This window comes from Leguminivora glycinivorella, chromosome Z, assembly GCF_023078275.1.
Source record: "Leguminivora glycinivorella isolate SPB_JAAS2020 chromosome Z, LegGlyc_1.1, whole genome shotgun sequence".
NCBI classification, from domain to species: domain Eukaryota; kingdom Metazoa; phylum Arthropoda; class Insecta; order Lepidoptera; family Tortricidae; genus Leguminivora; species Leguminivora glycinivorella.
Genome location: NC_062998.1, coordinates 6,345,215 through 6,365,678, shown reverse-complemented (window position 1 = coordinate 6,365,678; position 20,464 = coordinate 6,345,215). Strand labels below are relative to the sequence as shown.

General features: G+C 43.4%; 1 protein-coding gene across 1 annotated transcript in view; it reads right to left on the bottom strand.

Annotated features, from left to right (window-relative positions):
• LOC125241590 (protein purity of essence) overlaps positions 1-20,464 on the bottom strand; it is a 148,582-nt gene that overhangs the window by 46,000 nt on the left and 82,118 nt on the right. Inside the window, 14 exon segments of the mRNA XM_048150140.1 lie at positions 248-418; positions 1,360-1,522; positions 2,537-2,696; positions 3,153-3,251; positions 8,198-8,383; positions 11,507-11,696; positions 12,258-12,430; positions 13,893-13,964; positions 16,164-16,309; positions 16,967-17,132; positions 17,607-17,774; positions 18,275-18,422; positions 19,260-19,474; positions 19,668-19,848. Of these exon segments, the coding sequence (XP_048006097.1) occupies positions 248-418; positions 1,360-1,522; positions 2,537-2,696; positions 3,153-3,251; positions 8,198-8,383; positions 11,507-11,696; positions 12,258-12,430; positions 13,893-13,964; positions 16,164-16,309; positions 16,967-17,132; positions 17,607-17,774; positions 18,275-18,422; positions 19,260-19,474; positions 19,668-19,848 (2,238 nt within the window).

Below are 20,464 nucleotides of genomic sequence, written 5' to 3'. Positions count from 1 at the left end.
CGAGGAAAGTAGGTAAAGGCGTAGTGTGGGCACGCGGCTCGTCAGTTGGTCATGACTCATGACATTCGGCCCCTATATTGGCACGACTGGCGATGATACCGTGCAGTGTGTGGCCAGAGAGGACTAAGCGTAGAGCACAACGTGGCAAGCGTACAACATCCAAAGTTGACCCCGAGCACCTCATGGTACTTGTCACCCTTCCTCGTACCACAATATAATATACAAGGGACTGAAGTAGAAGGTTCACCTTTTCCTTGGTGTCGGTGAGCGCGGCTTGCAGCAGCTGCAGCACGGTGGGCGCGACATGGGGGTGGACGCGACGCGCGCAGCGCACGAGCCACGCGAGCGCTTCCCTACGCTCCGTGGCGCAGGTGTGCTGCCAGTTGCCGGTGCGAGCGCTGACAATCTCTGCGCAAGCCTGGAAGATATAATAACGTTAGTGTGTGTGAACTGAGTGGAATAACGGCTCAGCCACGACATTGGGCTAAGCGCGGCAGCGGTGAGCGGCGGCCATACATTGGAGCGAGACACAGCGATGGGACTTTTCATTCGCACGTATGGCTGCCGCTCACCGCTGTCGCGCTTAGACCAATGTCGTGGCTGGGTCGTAAGGCGTTTATGTAAAAACTCAATATAACGGCGCTACTGGACGCTCGTCACTGAATACGCACTCATCGCATGATTAGAAAAAGCGTATGAGGGTGTTCCGAATCGATTTTACCGCCAGGCGGCGATTCTGAGGATATGTTAAATCGACATTTCGAGGGTTTACTGGTGAAACCCGACAAGTTGAGCAAACTGGTTTTTGAAATCCGAACTATGTGCAATTAGGCGTTTGCAGTGGAGACCTTAGGGCCTTGGTGTCAGGATGCGCGAACTTTGTTCAAGGATTTGAAGAAAAGGCTCCTTGACACCACCAGGGATCCTGGGGCTGGTTCATTCCTGGGGCAGAGGATTGGCATTGCCATCCAGCGGGGAAATGTGGCCAGCATTATGGGTACTCTTCCGCAGGGATCAGTTTTGGGAGATTTTATTTGATAGTTTAGTTTGTAAGGGACATTTTAGATGTTAAGGCTGATATATGTATGTGTGTTTATGTTTAATTTAATGTGTAATTACTAATTAATATTTTTGTGTAAATTTACTGAAATCAATGATTGATTTCCACAATGTTCTTATTTCAAGGACAAATTATCTCGATTTATCGGGTTTCACCAGTAAACCCTCGATTTATTTAATTGCTGGATTTTGCGGTTTGCTTTCAGAAAGACGTGGCGCCTCACTATCACCGCCTGGTGAAAAAACGATTCAGAAACCCCTTATTAAACGAGACCCTGTAATAAAGTTCATATAACTTACCTTCAGGTGGTCCATGAGTTGTACAAGCCGGTCGTAGGCCGGGTCGGTCTGTAGCAGCGCTTTAGCAGCGTTCAGATGCGTGTCAAGCGCGTGCACGTCGCGTGTATGGCGGTAACGGTCTCGGGTACCGCATAGTAGCAAGAGGAGTTTGCGGACTTGTTTCCTGCAAATAAATACATATGTTAGCTACGAATGTAACTTTACAATCCACAAATTGTTCGCGGTGATAAGTGCTATCTAATACGTTTCTGATAGTCTCAGATGTACCAAAACCAAAAGATTATAATATGTTTCATACAAAACACTAAGGGCCGGTTGCATTTGATGCCCTCTGTCACCGTTAAAGCGTTCGTTAAATTTTATTGTATGGGAAATTCCATAGACTGCTGCGTGACGATGATGTGTCTGTCAAATGTGGTTGAGGCAACTGGCCCTAACCAATATTTAGTATGAGTCACAAAACAAAAGAAGGTCATCTAGGATAAGATGACAATAGTATTCTGTTATCTGTTATCACGAATGTAGGGCTGGCATAAGAGATTTTTTCAATTTATGCACTGTCCAACGCGGCCTCTTGTATCGCCGCCCAGTCAAAACACTAACGGCTCAGCCACGACATTGGTCTAAGCGCGACAGCGGTGAGCGGCGGCTATACATTGGAGCGAGACACAGCGATGGGACCTTTCATTCGCACGTATGGCTGCCGCTCACCGCTGTCGCGCTTAGACCAATGTCGTGGCTGGGTCGTAAGCACCTCCAGGCATGCAATTATGGTCGCCCGATAAATGATAAAACATCAAGCCGTCCCTATCGCACTATTTGAGGGACGGCCCTATATGTTTTATCATTTATCGCGCGACCATGATTGCCCTGCAGGTCGTAATGGCTCCTGGGATGTAAGTGATTTTTTTAAGTGAAGATAGTTGAAGGGATGGAGAGTGACATACGCTACTTTTTGTCTCTTTCTAACGCGAGCGATTTCGGCTGTACGTTGTCTGGCTGGCTATATGTCAGTCATTCAGTCAGTTTCTCCTTTTATATAACGAGGGTTTACTGGTGAAATCCGATAACTTGAGCAAACTTTTTTTTTTAATTCGAACTATGTGCAATTACCACAAATCATCTCGATTTATCGGGTTTCACCAGTAAACTCTCGATGGTTAGATTATTTATTTACCTGAGCGGAGTCTGCTGGTTCATCATGTACTCGCAGAGCAGAGTGCGCCAACGCGAGTCGAAGTGCACTGGTTCGCAGTGCTTGTGGATCTGGCACGGCAGGCGGAGCGCCATCTCCATCAGCAGTTGCGGGTAGTTGTCGAACACGTCTAGCGCGTGACCTGTTCAAATAGCATTGTATAAGCACAGTATAATAAAGAGTACTATCGTACAGTATGGCCACTCCCGCTCCCCGCTGAAAGTGCCGGCCACCCCTCTCGGTTACCACACAGTTACCGCCTGTCAAAAACACGAACAGTCGACCTGTCATATTTCACTCATACAAGCATAGTACGCGTTCACCTACACGAGCTAAGACTGTGCGCTAGAATGCGCCTCTTTCAATATATTTGATCGCCAGTGTCCGAGGTGTGGTATAAGTATTGTTTACATTGCAGCATAACTTCCCTAGCAACCTTGCTTTCTTGATAAGTTAACACATATGTGCCCAACACTTAATTTTTTTTCCTATTTTTTGAGGTGACAACCTCATTACCCTACTTATTTTAATGAGTAGTAGCGTGGTTTCAGCAGTGGGTCGAAAACGACCCTATGGGCATATCATGAACAAGACTTACTTTTAACATATTCCTTGACGAAGAATGGCTGCATGTCGGGCAGCGGGTGCGGTGCTTGCGGCTTCAACAGTTGCGCTGTAGGCGTCGTTGAACCAGCATCTATGGAACGAAGAAAGAGTTACATTTTATGTGGAAACATAAATATAGTTCAAAACTTAGTGGACCCATCAACGGGGCGTCTAGCACGGTATTCCTGGTAATGAACGTAAGGCACTGGTCCCACCGCGAGCTAGTAAACTATGAGCTATCGGCTATAAAAACGAACAAAAGATAAGCACTACCGTGCAAATAAAAGAGACACAGCGATGATGATAGCTCACCGCTGGGCGAGTAACTATAAACATCGCCGTGTCTCATTTATTTACACGGGAGTGCTTATCTTTTGTTCGTTTTTATAGCCGATAGCTCATAGCTTACTAGCTCGCGGTGGTACCAGTGCATAATAGTAACCAAACGCATGGGAACAACATCCGTACAAGTTGTTCAAGACAATTTCGAGCTTCGTCGCTGTGCAACACGCCCCATCGTACGCTCCATTAAACTCTTTTTACTGAAGACCACCACTCACTAGCATCTTCTGAGCTTTAAAGTGTAAAGAGCGCTATGGCTTTACAGGGTTGCAACATTGGCTGGTCCATAGAAGCCGATTCCCACTGGCTCGCCTAAAATTGATTACTTACTAAAATCGCCGTCAATAGAAATTGTCAACAATGTAAACAAATTTTATTATTTCAAAAGTTGAGGATCATAATGTGATATGAATTGATAATAACACATCGATTTAGCCAGTATCTGATGCGTTAGGATGTAAATTAAAGACATTTTGACTACAAGGTTTCTTTACATTGTTCACAAATTCTATTGACGGCGACTTTAGTAAAGTACCTAAGGTTAAGGTAGGTTTCTTTTTGCTCAGTGTTGACTAGCAGACATTTTCACCAGCCGCAATTGCAAGGTTGCATCAATCAGCAGCCATGGAGTTGAATAGACTAACGCTCGGGAGACGCTAGTGGGATGGCTCCAAGAAATAACCTATGCATTATGACCTGCCGTCCATAAATGCGAAGTTATGGTATACAATCGCAATTTGTTTTCTTATTAACAAGGTTCAAGAAACTATAATAAAACACCCTTATACACTTGACTTAGACCGAGATAAGCCATAGTTAATTATTGGTTACTTTAAAATGGATCTAAAGAACATAATATAGGTATATAGCGATTTTTTTCACATCGTATTCTGTCCCCGGTTACTTGAATAATTCATAGACAATATATAATTTGAAAAATCCACGTAACTTCGCATTAGTGGACAGTAGGCCAGTTTCACCTAAATCTACAAACATATTAATAAAGTCGCATGGCATGTGGCAAATAAACGACACCAAAAGCGGACCATGCGGCGCCTGAACTGAGGATCGGACGGTTTTTACGAACGATATCTAACAGTTAACGAATATATTTCGGAATATGATGACATGTGAAAAATTAAAACGTGAGAGTATACAAAAGTTCGTAGAAACAGATGGCAATATCGACTTGAATAAAAACCCTTTAAACAATATCGGAAGAAATCAAGTAAAACAAGATGATAAATAAAGAAGGGAAACCTCGATCTAACAATGAAAGAGTAGTGTGCAAAACTATAGGACGAGGCGTGCGACGTGTCAAATACAAAACTTCAAGCCACCTTAAGCCACTGGTCCCACCGCGAGCTAGTAAGCTATGAGCTATCGGCTATAAAAACGAACAAAAGATAAGCACTCCCGTGCAAATAAAAGGGACTCTGCGATATTGATAGCTCACCGCTGGGCGAGTAACTAGAAACATCGCCGTGTCTGTCATATATAGCCGATAGCTCATAGTTTACTAGCTCGCGGTGGGACCAGTGCTTAACCACTGGTCCCACCGGAAGCGAGTAAGCGATGAGCTATCGGCGTTAGAAACGAACAAAAGATAGTCGCTCTCGTGTAAATATAACCTAACCACAAAATTAAAATTTTGAGAAAACCCCCGACCGCGACATAGTAGACCGATTTTCATGAAACATGGCTAAGAACACTCCTGATTTACTCAGCTTTAAGACAAAAAAAAACTAAATCCAAATCGATTCATCCGTTCGGGACTTCCGGGAGCTACGATGCCACAGACAGACAGACAGACAGACAGACACACACACACACACACAGACAGACACGTCAAACTTATAACACCCCGTCGTTTTTGCGTCGGGGGTTAAAAAGAGACGCGTTCGTCGCTGAGCGTTGAACTATAAATAGATCGCTCTCTCTTTTATTTACACGGGAGCGACTATCTTTCGTTCGTTTCTATCAACGATAGCTCATCGCTTACCCGCTTTTGGTGAGACCAGTACCTTAGTAGAGGACCAAAGACAGTTCCAAGCGTGTTTTCCGTGCTCCCCTTGACAAAAGTATGACGCTGGACACAGCACGCTCCGTCTAAGGCACTGGTCCCACCGCGAGCTAGAAGCTATGAGCTATCGGCTATAAAAACGAACAAAAGATAAGCACTCCCGTGCAAATAATACATACACGGCGATATTAATAGCTCACCGCTGGGCGAGTAACTATAAACATCGCCGTGTCTCTTTTATTTACACGAGAGTGATTATCTTTTGTTCGTTTTTATAGCCGATAGCTCATAGTTTACTAGCTCGCGGTGGGACCAGTGCCTAAACACGGGATTACACCAGTCTGCGGCATGATCAGTACACGCTTGTGACGCACAGTCTCACACTGGTGTAATCCCCGCTGAAGTACACACACAGACAAGGCATACGACTAATTCACAATTCGAACAGTCACCTAAGGCCTGCCCGGCTAGTTGCGCGAGCGCCGGGAAATGCAGGCGTTGCAAATCCTCGGCCGGCCGACCTGCTGGTCAATCAAGCGAGCGTTACACACGTATTGTACGGGTCGCATGCGGGGTACGGCGCATTTTCATTGAGTTATATATAACCTAATCACAAAATAAAATTTTTATAAACACCCCCGACCGCGACATAGTAGACCGATTTTCACGAAACATGGCTAAAAAACACTCCCGATTAACTCAGCTTGCAGACAAAAAAAAACTAAATCTAAATCGGTTCATCCGTTCGGGAGCTACGATGCCACAGACAGACACACACACACACACACACACACACACACACACACACACACACACGTCGTTTTTGCGTCGGGGGTTAAAAACCACAGATAAATGAAGGATGGAGATCAGGACATGCCGTGAGATTTGTATTAAATACGCCTGCTGAAAGTTCTTGAAACCAAACACTTGTAGATGAAAGCTCCTATTGCGCAATATACGCGCATCATTTCCATGTCTCTGTACAACTAGGGAGTCATGTCATCGCGCACGCTGTCAACGACAACTGTATCAATGAGCGAACAACTGCGACACGTCGTCACGTAAGGCCGTTTTCACATTATCCGATCCGATATCGGATGTGGGAAGGATTTCAATAGAAAAAATCCAAGATGGCGCCTGTAATGTATGGGATATCGGTCAGACATCCGATATCGTTTCGGATAATGTGAAAATGCACTGATATATAACAAGATCTTGTCTTTCCATACACAGGATGTACCAATATTTCATCAATGAAAATGCGCCTTTCGTGGAAGGGAGAAACGGCATTCTACGGGTTTCCTCATAGTAGGTACTTATCTCTCAGCGTTGTGGCGTAACAAAAACAAAGTATTAGCAAGAACGATTTCGTCACTACTTTTAAAAAATCTCGTATCTCACGCTGTTCCTCAAAGTTAAAACGCAGTAAGTCTATATGCATTTCATACATACTTACTACAATTTTCTTTTCATTGACAGAAGAAGATACAAGTTTTTTTAAAAGTAGTGACGATTTAATACTGGACTGACAAAGCCCATACAAAAAAGCGTACCCCTGAAAATTAAAACTTAAAACTAGATGCCGCTGTTCCTCATCAATCATATTTTCCCCAAATATTTTTTCGTCTTTATTTTTTATAAGAACAAATGACATATTTCTTTATTTTAAAATCATGGTATCACGTCAATACACATTTGGAAAAAAAAAATTGTAGGCATCATCAGTAGTTATTATAGTATTTAATAGGTGGCGCTAAAAAATCGAGGTACGATTCTTAGTATGAAGTATGTAAATCCTATATTAAATAATCCTTAAGTACATGTCCGTCAAATATCAATATTAATACAAGTGCGCCGTGTGAAGCGTCTCGTGCATACGCTGCCGTGATTGGTCAATTCGTTTTCAAGCTATACGACTAAGCCCTATGCGCATGTTACAAACTGCGCATGTTACTGCAAAGCTAGGAAAATTGTGTACAGAATATTTAGTTCAAGGAGATCAAATTTAAAGGTGCTGAGCGTGTTGTTCAATAATGTAGCTTCCAAAGTACCTGCCTACATTTTACTTATTTAAAAAAAAATACATGACTTATAATGTAATTTATTTTTTCAGATTGTTATTTACGATATAGTAATATGTATTTCTATATTAAAATATTAAAGTCCGATTTGCTTTTCAATTCAAATCACTAGTTCTGCCAAATACAAATAAGCGATCAGTCGTACAATCAATACCTGTCAATCCTGCCCATATCCAATGATTACACCGGTATTGACATGTCGAAAATATACTTACTAGCAGCTTAATTTTCCCATGCCATTCTTTAGCAGTGCTTAGATCCATATCGATACGAGGGCAAGGATGATGTTCCTAATGCAACAAACACTCAGACGTCTGCGCTTGGATGTACACTTACTGGCAGTCTTATCCTTCCAGTACGGCAGTAACGCAGCCAACACCAATGTTTTGCAGCAATGAGGCTGTCTACTGTTAATATTACAACATTGACAACTTGTAAGTCGGTTACACGACTGAGCCTTGGATTAGACTTATATTCTTGCACGACAATCAACACCCTGGGGTATTGCAGCTAATATTCGATATATTACAAGATTGACAACTTGTATCATAGGTCGGTATGTGGTGAACTTAGTCCATTAGGTCAACTTACTGGCAGTCTTGTCCTTCCAGTAGGGCAGCAGAGCGGCCAGTACCCGGTAGCAGTGTAGCGGTGCGCCGGCGCGGATGAGCGCAGCGGCGGCGAGGCGGGACACGTGCGCGGCGCATGCGGCGCCGGAACCCTCGCGCGCTGTCGTGCTGCCCGAGGACGTGGATTTCCAACGAGCCATGAGGACACCTGATGGAAAAATAAACAGTCATATAACATGTTTAATACAAGGAATACGAAAGATTTTAGCCACACATTTTCGAGGTATAAAACAGGAAAAAACGTTATATAGGCGATGGAATCAGGGTCAACAACAGCAGCACAGTATAATAAAGAGTACTATCGTACAGTATGGCCACTCCCGCTCCCCGCTGAAAGTGCCGCCCACCCCCTCTCGGTTACCTTCAATTACCGCCTGTCAAAAACGCGAACATATTTGCGTCATATTTCACTCATACAAGCGTAGTACGCGTTCCTACACGAGCTTAGACTGTGTGCTAGGAACGCGCCTCTTTCATATATTTAATCGCCAGTGTCCGAGGTGTGACAGCAGTGACAGAAATCGTCGGAGGATCTACCTTGTGACTCGCCTATAGGCGTAATCCCATTGTTTTCTCTATTGTGTCTGGAGTAATGTCCAGCAAGGTGTTAAATCTTGATGAAATGGGGACGTCATTGCGGGCGCGTCCTCGTCAGCACCCATGTCCAGTTCGGACACTAGCAGGATGTTCCGTTCTTAACGTTTAGTTTTACATACATAATAATTCATATTCCGCGCGCTTCCAACCATTTATCGATGCACTGCCAAACCGTACTTCGCAGGGATGCGAATTTTGAAATTCTAACCAATGAGGATCGCCTAAACTGTACTTGGGCGCATGCGCGTGGATACCGTCTGCAGCGCCTCTGTCGGCGACGGAGAGAACCACCGCGACGCCGCGAGCGGGTGCCATCGATCGCCATTTATAAAATCGAAATCTTATGTTTTAATCGTTCAATCTCCAAATTTGTGTGTTTATATTGTGCGTGACAAGGCCTGAGACTGTTTATCGTACCACCGGCCGGTGTGTGAAGGAGAAGGGGTGAACGTGAAAGAACCAACCACGCTGAGGAGCCATATTGCAACTGAAGGTTAGTCCAGTGCATGATATCCTTGTTGGCCAGGTTTCTCAATTAGTATCGTTTGTTACCGGCGAGTATACATATTGATGCTCGATCCAGACAGTTACAAATTGGCATTGCAACATATTTTCGAAAACCGCGTTATTTGTAAGGTCCGACCGAGAACGATATTTTTGTCTCGGCCGAGAACGAGACCGAGACCGAGATTCAATTTGGTTCTCGGCCGAGACCGAGACCGAGAATTTGTAAAACAGTAAAAAATATGCCATTTTCACAAAAAAATGTTTTCATAATCGAAATTCGCCTATTAACCAGGAAACTAAGAGTATGTTGGGTCCTGCTTATTTAGTGTTTGGTTCCGCAACTACCCAAACCTACCCGCACTCCTTACCTATTTACCGTAGCAAAATAGACTACGTCAGTGACAAAAACAACTATACGGCTCGCCTGGTGGTAAGCAGTCGCCATAGCCTATAGAGGCATGCAATTTCAGAGGTTTTACACGCACGTTTAATACCCTGATTTTTTGTGACTTTTTGCAAGAAATCATAAAACAGGTTGTCGAATCGTGTTTTCTACGGGTAGTTTCCACACACATCAAAGTTGTCGTAAATTGTTTGTTTTTGGCTTAAAATACCGATAACGACCCTACCAAAATCACTAAAATCGGGATACCAAACGGGCGATGTAACAAACTGAAAGCTAAAAACCGCAGTCTCGGTTTTGCCGAGAATCTCGGCCCATTTTGGCCGAGAACCGAGACCGAGATCTCGGCCCGATTTTCGGCCGAGAATGCCGAGACCGAGACCGAGACCGAGATCTCGGTCGGACCTTAGTTATTTGTAACATCTTTTTTGGTGCCGAAACCAGGGAACGCCCTTTCATCCTCATTCACAATCGTCCAACCAACTACCAATTTTACTTCGTAATATTTCTTCCGTTGTCGTTAATCCTCGTTTAATATCCTTTTCTCAAACATGGTATGAAATATTGATGTTATGTGCCTTATAATTGGCAGCGAAGTATGACGTTGCAGGTGCGGCTAGGACGATTGATAGATAATGGAATTTCGTACAAACCTTGCAGGCCAAGGCCGGCAAAGTCTTCTTTTTTATTTAATTTCCAAACACAGATAATTGTAACATAACATCCAGGTAACCATAACAGCCAATTAAAAAAAAAACTATAAGGGGCTTTATAGACGTGCCGACTGCAACTGGTACGGGCCCTAGACAATATTTGATTTTGGGTGCGTTTTCATACAAAAAAATTTTGTTTCGTTTTTTTTTTAATTTTTTTTTAACTTTTTGTTTTTTTATAAGCGTATACGGGGCATCAAAGGGGATCGAAAATTCGATTATTTTTGCGCTACGACGCACCGTTTAGGAGACACAGCCATCCAAAGTTACTATTTTCAGTAGACTTTATTTATTTCATACCATGTTTGAGAAAAGCACTATACATACCTCGGCGGGAAATGGGGTTGCCCGCCTCAGACCTATCCGGCCTCGCTTCGCTCGGCTGTCTATATGTCTTCGGCTGGCAACCCCCTTTGTCCCGGCCTCTGTAGTAATGTACTATTTCTACCGTGTAAACTGAAGGTTAGTCCAGTGCATGATATCCTTGTTGGCCAGGTTTCTCAATTAGTATCGTTTGTTCCCGGCGAGTATACATATTTATGCTCGATCCAGACAGTTACGAATTGGCATTGCATCATATTTTCGAAAACCGCGTCAATTTGTAACACAGGAGCCGATCGAGCACTATACGATTATGCTGACACAGTGGAACCGGCTGCAATAAGCGCTGGTAGTCTAGCGGTAAGTACGTGCGACTTTCGTTCCGAAGGTCGCGGGTTCGAACCCCGGCTCGCACCAATGAATTTTTCGGAATTTATGTGCGAAATGTCATTTGATATTTGCCAGTCGCTTTTCGGTGAAGGAAAACATCGTGAGGAAACCGGACTAATTCCAATAAGGTCTAGTTTACCTTTCGTGTTGGAAGTTGGAAGGTCAGATGGCAGTTGCTTTCGTAAACTTGTGCCTACGCCAAATCTTGGGATTAGTTGTCAGAGCGGATCCCAGGCTCCCATGAGCCATAGCAAATGCCGGGATAACGCAAGGAGGATGAGTGGAACCGGCTGCAGTAGCTACAGGGAGCGGTGTAGTCCAACTACAAGACAACACTCACTGAGTAGCCGCATGACGACCAGCTGCAGCTCGCGGCGGTTGGTCCGCTCGTGGACGGGCGGCGTCGTGGCGGGCGCGTCCTCGTCCGCGCCCATGTCCAGTTCCGACACTAGCAGGTCTAGGAGGCGTTCTAGGACTGCGCGGTCCGCTTCGACAGTGGAATCTAGGTCGCCGGCCAGCATTAGGACCACCTAAAACGAAATATACTTTTAATTTTCATTTTAGTGGTGTGTAAATGGCGTATAATTGCCACATGTTATTCTCGACACATCGTCACTACTTTGAAAAAAAACTTGTATCTTATTTTATCAATGAAAATAAAAATGTAGTAATTATGTACGGAGTGCATATGAAGTTACTGCGTTTTAACTTTGAGGAGCTGTGAGTACGAGATTTTTTCAAAGTAATGACGATAGGTTCGTCCTCGCTTAGGCACTGGTCCCACCGTGAGCCAGTAAGCTATGAGCTATCTGCTATAAAAAAGAACAAAAGATAAGCACTCCCGTGCAAATAAAAGAGACACGGCGATTTTGATAGCTCACCGCTGGGCGAGTAACTATAAACATCGCCGTGTCTCTTTTATTTACATGAGAGTGATTATCCTTTGTTCGTTTTTATAGCCGATAGCTCATAGCTTACTAGCTCGCGGTGGGACCAGTCCCTTATGCTTGGCCCGAAATTTCCTCGGACAAAATGGGTTGCTTTATAAACTAGTTGTATGTGTGTGTGAGTGAGATGTGTCATGTCCTCACCTGCACGAACGGTATGGCCCGCACGCCGGGTAGCGTTCGCAGCGTCGGCAGCGCGTCCAAAGCGGCGGAGAGTAGGGACAACCGCAGCGCGTGCAATTTTCGCGTCTCTGTTTCCAGTTCAGCTGTGCGCGATGTGGACGCGCCGGGTTGGGACATGGAGGTCGAGGCACCAGCTAAAACAGAACAAAAGGGTTAGACAGATTGCACATTTAAAATTGGAATTATGATGAACTGCAAACGGTGCACTACCTATTATACTTCTCTATTTTAACTTTTTGCGCATCTGTCATTGACGAGTGAGTTTCTACGATTGAATAAGTTGCTCTATCTAGATGTTCCGTACTAAATAGTGATTGTATTTTTACACAAATAATGAGATTCCCAAAATGTCCTAGGTTGATTATATGAAACTATCCTTTTTTGTTACCGAAAATGTATAGATCTGGTAACAAAAAAGGAAGGTTTCATACAAACTACATAGGACATTTTGGGAAACCTAGTGGATCTTCCTCAGCATCATGGACTCTATCAGCCTACCATTTTTTATCAAAATCGGAGATGATCCAAATGTACAAACTTAACGGGAATTGCTCATACTTTATTAAGACGGTAACAATGTAACTATTTATTAAATAACTGAATGATAAGTACAATGAACTATTACATGATTTAAAAGGTCGCGGCATACATTACCACTACGTGACGTGAAATATGATTAAACACTCTTGTATTAGTGTCAAGCCATGAAGCATGTTACGTATGATCGTTAGGCATCAACTGATCACACAGACTAGACACTACATCCGTGTGCTATGGCATGTAAAGCGTGACATGACTAGTATGACGGTAGTACTAACACCAAGCTTAACTGACCTTTTTAAACCTTAACACATTGCAATCAGGTAGGCAAGCATGGTAGCTCGATAAACGATAAAACGTCAGACCGTCCTTTTCGCATTATTTGTAAGTGCAAAAAAGACGGCTTGACGTTTTATCGTTTATCCCGCGACCATGCTATCGGTGCAAGTAGAAATTTGTTCCACCCACATTAGCGATGGTTCTAACCAGTGATATACATACATAAATTTGTAAGACTAAAGAACTCATTTACACTATGGGAGAACTCAAAATCCAGTTAAATTACCTGATTGGTGTGTTGAATTGTATGGAACCTCAACAGACCGCAATGTAACTAAAATCGCATGCGAGTTCCTGCGCCGTATAAATAGGTAGGTATTCCGCGGGGTGGAGTGTCATTGAGCGTCTAACCCTAGAGGGCCATGAAAGGCATGATCCATATAGTATGTGCGGAATGATTCCGGAATGGAGATGATTCCAAGAATGTTTTAAATATTCTCTTTCCGCACAGACTACGCTCGACGCTAACCTGTCTAATGACTATACGTGCAAATACGTGCTTTCTTTCTTTCGTAGGTCAATTTATTTTATGTCATGGCATAAGGCACTATGGCCCTAGGCAAAAATTTGGAGACCCGAGGCGTAAGAGATTTCAGAACGCCACCATTCGAGCTCTTACGCAGTTAGAACCACAGAAAAACTCTGATGTCTATCAGAGTTGATTTCAAAGCAATAACGTGTAAAATCGGTCAGTAAGCTGTGTGAGAAGTTACTAGCCTGTTATAGAAGTGGCCACGATGACGTTTGTCGAGGTGACTGCGCCCGCTGAAGGCGTGGACGCTACGTCCCCTAGAACATTTTCATTATATATTCTGTCAAACAAGTCTGTCAGTAAATAAGAACTAAGAAAACTATAGGTATCCTTTTCTCTAGAACCCTAAAGAAAAGGATGCATATAAATAAATAAATGAATAAATGTTATAGGACATTCTTACACAGATTGACTGAGGCCCACGGTAAGCTCAAGAAGGCTTGTGTTGTGGGTACTCAGACAACGATATATATAATATATAAATACTTATATACATAGAAAACATCCATGACTCAGGAACAAATATCTGTGCATGAATTATCTGTGTTATAATGCTTACCGGGATTCGAACCTGGGACCGCGGCGCAGCAGGCAGGGTCACTACTGACTGCGCCAGACCGGTCGTCGAATATAGTTTTCTTTGTTCTTATTTACTGACAGACTTGGTTGACAGAGTATACTTGCACACTTTCCTAATAACACTACTTACAGGTTGTCCTATGTTTATTAATTATTTAACTTTTTATAAGTAATAGCGAGTGATGCATTTGTGCACCAAATCTGTAAGGTTTTCTAAAATAGGGATGACGACTACATAACAGCAGTTCTCGAAAAGTTTGTACAAAAATTAAGGAAAAAGTTAAATTTCTTTTTATTCGTCCTATTTTGTTACCAACATTTTTTTGATGAATTGAGATTTTAGTAAGTTTTATATCGTCATATATATATCTTACGAAAGTCGAGTTATATTACTAAATGTTGGTAACAAAGTAGGATCAATTAAAATTTGCTGACGTGGCTATGTACAAAGTTGCCGGGATCTGCTCATAAAAAAAATGGCATTCTGTTTATTCCGTCAGCTAGATCGTCCAAAAATACTGAACACATAGTTTTCGCTTTTTCTAATTAATTAAAAAATATAAAGATATAGAGCATCAAAGTTCCGGAGTGGGGACTTGTGACGTCACTTTAAGTAAAAATTGTACCTAGGCGTGACGTCACACGAAACTTCAACGCACTGTACCGTAGTCATTTTTCGTTTACGAGAAAAAAGAAAAAGTATGTGTCTAAAATTCTTTGATAATCTAACTGACGGACTAATTCGTTTTTTTAGTCGTCTCGCCTATTATCCTTGTGAAAAGGTACGAATTATCACAAAAGTCAAATTTATTGTCTTTATGATGTCTTGTCGGGTGCTGGGTTCGGATTTTAATCGGGACGTTCTGGTGGCAGAACATTTTATATGACACCGATTTTGTGTCGGAGCCGACAAGAAGGGACGGCCGTCTTGCCAGCCGACATGTCCGAATAACGATCGTGTCGGGTCTCGCTCGCTTAGAAGTATGGCGCTATTCACACTAGTCGGGTGTCGGATCTGATTACCGCGCCGTCCGCACCCCTCGTACCGCCGACCGCACCGTTTGAAATACTGGCCCGACATCCGACGTGTGGGAATGGGCATTTTCGCGAAAAAAGATTCAAAACCTTTTTTCCAAAATAGGTAAATTTAATGTTTTTCCTACTCAGAATCACGAGCCCTAATCGTCCCAAATTTAATTTTTCCAAATCGTTACCATTTTTCAAACACTATACAGCGGTTACAAAGTGGAAAGTATGTGAAATAATAGAAAATTTTGGGACCATTTGTTTGTCTCTTGTTTTTTTCCTAGATCGAAAGGGCTCGTGATTCTGAGTAGGAAAAACATAAAATTTACCTGCCTTAGAATTTTTTTTTTTGGTGATTGTTCTCGCGAAAATGCGCGAATAGACTAGGCGCTGACACCCGATTAAAATAGGCTACTTGCCTCCTAGTCAAATCAGCTTCTTTTTAAGAACTGTCAAAACGAATTTGAACGACATGCTAATATGGAATTTATATGAAATTGAATTGAGTGACGCTGACGTCACGGTCGACTCGGTTACTTTATATATTTCTACCTGACTTATTAAATAGAAATTGGATTAAAAAGTAACTTCTGTCCATGTTTTTCTTAAAGTTATCTGATGCTATATTTCTCTTAACTACAGTCAAGTTCGCTATTAGGATCCAACATAGTGGGAACGAGGTCTTAGAGAATGTATACTGTATTTTTAATTTCTGATTAGCATAAACGTCTGCAATCGATGCCACTAGGCTTAGAATAAATTTAAAAGTGAAAAATGTGTGAATTGGGTGAGACTTGAACTCACGGCCTTCAACCAAGATTTCAACCAAGCTAGGTAAAAGTATAGTGTACCGTAGGCACTGCTGCGGCCGGACACGCCGCCAATGCTGTCGGCGCCGGAGCCGCCGCTTTCGGATCCCGCGGAGCCGGGCGGTTCTGCGGGCGATGTGCGGAGCGTGCTGCCGTCGGTGGCTGCGGTGCTGCCTTCGTCGTCAGACCTGTTAACAGGCAGAAATTGAGCCTAAATATTAGTCTAAATGAACATATAAGTTACGATAAAAAAATTCAAAAGTAAGTTAGACTTGTGACCCCCAGATGCCGTAGCGAATGCCAAGATAACGCAAGGAGGATAACCGGTCTACTGTCGCTATGCCCAATTGGCCACCAACCTTGCAATACCTGCGATGGTACGGCCATGTCTTACGTAAACCGGCAAGTTACATAGGGAACAAATGTCTTGCTATGACACCTCCGTCTGGCCCCGGACGAAGGGGAGCACCCAAGAAATGTTGGCTTGATGTCGTTGGGGCTGACATGCGTGGTAATGGTCTCACAAAAAGCGATGCAGAAGACCGTGCGAAGTGGAGAAGAAAAAGCCGGAAAGCGGACCCCGGGATCCGAAGCGCTCGAGCTGAGGATGCAACCGGGAAATGGTGGAGAGAGAGACAGAGAGAGTTGCAATACCTGCTCGCAGCGGTTGGTCTTGTAGAATGTTAAGGCCAACTTCGATAACTTTATGTTTATGACCAAGTACGTACCCGGCATGAGAAGCAGTGGCGACACTGAATCCAGGTGGGGCGGAAAGTGCAGAGGGTGTACATCGCGGTGGTCCTGTAGTGAAAGAGCCATCTGTGAGGTTGGGAATGAGTACGTACCCCGGAGGGGAGGCCGTGGCGTCACTGAAGCCAGGCGCGGGCGGTGGAGGGGCGGAAGGCGCAGGGGGTGCGCGCCGCGGCTGCTCCTGCAGTGAGAGAGCTATGGCCAGCTCCACCATCGTCTCGTCGTCGGCGTCTGGCGGGATGTCGAGCAGAGCGTCTAGACCTGGTAAAGATAATACAGTTTATTATAGATAGTATAGTAGTCATAGACTATGTTGTCCCCTCTTCGGGTAAATGCATCTAACGGGACGCTCTTTACCAACCATACAAATCGGTCGCTATTTTTAAATCAAAAACTTGCTTCACCAATGCTTCGCACTACACGATGTGAAAATTGAAAAGATTATTCTGCCGAAGATTTAAAGTAAGTAAATAAGTTTATTTGCAAATAATAAGTAGGTACATATATTAGCATCTCAGGTGGTAGGTGACATTTGGTTGCTTAAAAAGGTTTGGTTGTTTGAAAGGTGTGATACCGATAGTAGTTTGTCGAACAAACACGACAAGAACAATGGTCCAGTCATCGTTCGACCATGTCTGCATTATCCGTTTGCCCCGCTAGGACATTAGCATTAGGAGCCTCGCTAACTGGGGACCTGCCGCCTATTTTCTTAAATAGGACTTCAGCATATCTTACCTCCATCAGGCGCAAGCAACACCATAGGCTCTAAGGAGTCATCTACATCCATATATTGATTCTGCTCGTGTTCAGCTTGGGACATCTCTACGGCGTTCACAATAGCCTCGACAACGGTAGCCGACGCGTGAGCAACGTTCGCCACTGTTGAGGTTGATGGACCAACACCTGAAATACCCAATTTTTTTAATATTTTTATGGCCTAACTTGCCAACTAGCTAACAGAAAAAATTGAGGATAGATTGATGCGATGATTCTTATCTTATACCAGCATGCAATTACACTTAGTGGATTTTAGGTTGTTTATAGTACGCTTGAGCTGAGGTATAGATGTTTTACATAAAGTTATTGGAGCAAAGAATTAAAATCTTGATGACAGAAAGCACGTCAGCTTTACCCTCCAACGGGACATGCACCCAATCAAAGTGTAAAATCTGACAAACTTAAACGGCCACCTAATAACACATGGTTACTTGAAATACAAGTACTCAATTGCAACTCACTTTTTCGCCGTTGTTAATGAATTATTACATCAACGCATATTTTTCTACACTCATCATCCTCCTTGCGTTATCCCTGCATTTGCCACGGTTCGTGGGAGCCTGGAACGTTTCCGGAAGTTGGGGAACTTCAACAATATTTTTCTACACTATAACCGTATATCTTACCTGGCGTGTTAGGCGGTGAAGGTATGTACACCCGTCGCCTCTTAACTCTTGGTCGGAGAACCCTCATGATAGCCGCCTTGGCACCAAAGCTGATGCTCTGGTCTTCGGCTAGCAGGAGAGACAGATATATTTGATTGCCGAAGTCAACCTGCAAAAGAACGTAATAATGTGAACTATGTCGCTTAACTTCAAATCTGGGTAAATCCATTCTGCTTTAAGGTTGATTATGTGAGTGTGTTTAGTAAAACGTCCCACTTTGTCGGTTACCATTAAGGCGAGATTTACTTGTATTTTTATATGAATAAACTGACAAAGCGGCTTTATAGCAATCGACAAACTGGGACGTTTTCCTGTGCACACTCAGATATAAAAAACCGTTATTATCTGATAATCAACCTTATAGTTTGAAGCTAAGCGACACAATTCTATCATATTTTAACACACGAGATTGTCTCATATATTTAACACAAGTATATCAGTATACGAATAATAATAGAGCGAATGTTTTATTGGTCGATGTCACAATGACACATCACTTCAAACATTGTTTCCACTCGGTCCAGCTCTGCAGAAAATTCAGACGGTGTACGACGTATGTCATGAACAAGAGCGGCGTATTTATCATAAATACCTCACATAGAGCTGTAAACAATTTTCTGGTAACCTGTAACCGGTAGCGGTGCACAAATCCAGGCGAAATATTATCCTAGCAGCACATCGAGCATGATCGGTCTGAAAACCAGCGCCTGAGACTGAAACCCTTTGCCCGATACAAAGCATTAATTTGTCTACTCGCTATTGTTCTAAATAACTCATCGGTAACAGTTTTTAATAATTGCATGTATTTGTTCCTGAGTCATGGATGTTTTCTATGTATATAAGTATTTATATATTATATATATCGTTGTCTGAGTACCCATAACACAAGCCTTCTTGAGCTTACCGTGGGCCTCAGTCAATCTGTGTAAGAATGTACTGTACTCACGCAGCAAGGTTCCGCGTGCAGCTGGAAAGCGTGCACTATATCCGCTAGGGCGTGCAACGTGTGTTCCACATGGCGAAGCCCGTAGCTCAGCACGCCGGGCGGCCCGCCCGCAGCACTGCGACAAGCTGCTAGACGCCACAGCACGCTGGCGAGCAGAGCTATGACATGGGGGTCCTTGCTCTCGTCAGAGTCTTTCCAGAGGGCTGGCCAGTCGCCTGCGAAATATAAGTTACATGAAAACGTGTGAGGCACATTGTAAAATACTACAATCTTAACAGGCACAAACAAATACGTCTTAACAAACACACGTGCCGAAGAGGAACCGTAAGCCACTTAAATGGCCGTACAGTGTAACTGTATATTCCCTTCGTTCTACCGCAGACCTAGCAAAGTGTATGTATTTCTCACCGTCGGCTGGCCGTTGAGGTGTAGGCGCGCTGTATTTGACGAGGTGCGCGGGACGAGCGACGGCCACCCCTCTCGCTAGAAGAACGAGACGGAAGAACGCTTCGGGGTCGATGTTGCGAGGGTCGCAGGTCGCTCGTAGATCTCGTAGTGACGAGCAGACATAGTTCAGGATAGCTTGGTCCTGTGAACATTTAATTTCAAGTCAAATACAACTATGGAGAATTTATAATACGTTTTTTGTGGTGAACAGGCTCCCTTCCGTGCGGCTTCAAATCTCCCTCTGATCAAATCAAGTCAACGGCAGCGACCAACATCAACACTCCACGCAAATCTCGAAGACTATTGTGTCATTCACGATGCGCGTCCGCCTTGGTTCATATTTGATAAATTGGCGCGTCATAGTGAACGATAAAATTTATACACCATAGATTTATAATTATTAAAGCTAGATTGAGTTGTTAAGCCAAAAAGTGTGTCCACATGAGAGGGTAAAGTTGGGGCTGGTGTCCCTCTCGCACTTATTGCCACTGTCAAAATCATTTGAATGACGTCATCACTGTCATAGTTTGGGGATACCAGTCAATATTCAAAGTTACTACCAAATCTACTAATACCCAATTAAGGGTTTTTTTAATTGCGCAAATCTTTGGTTTTATGGCTTCATAATAATGAGTTAATGACTAACCAATTCGTTACAAGGTATTAATACCTTTGCCTTGATATAATACAAAAATAATTTAAGAAGTTTATAAACTTAGTTATCATACAGGTAAAAATACTACTACATAATCTCTTTA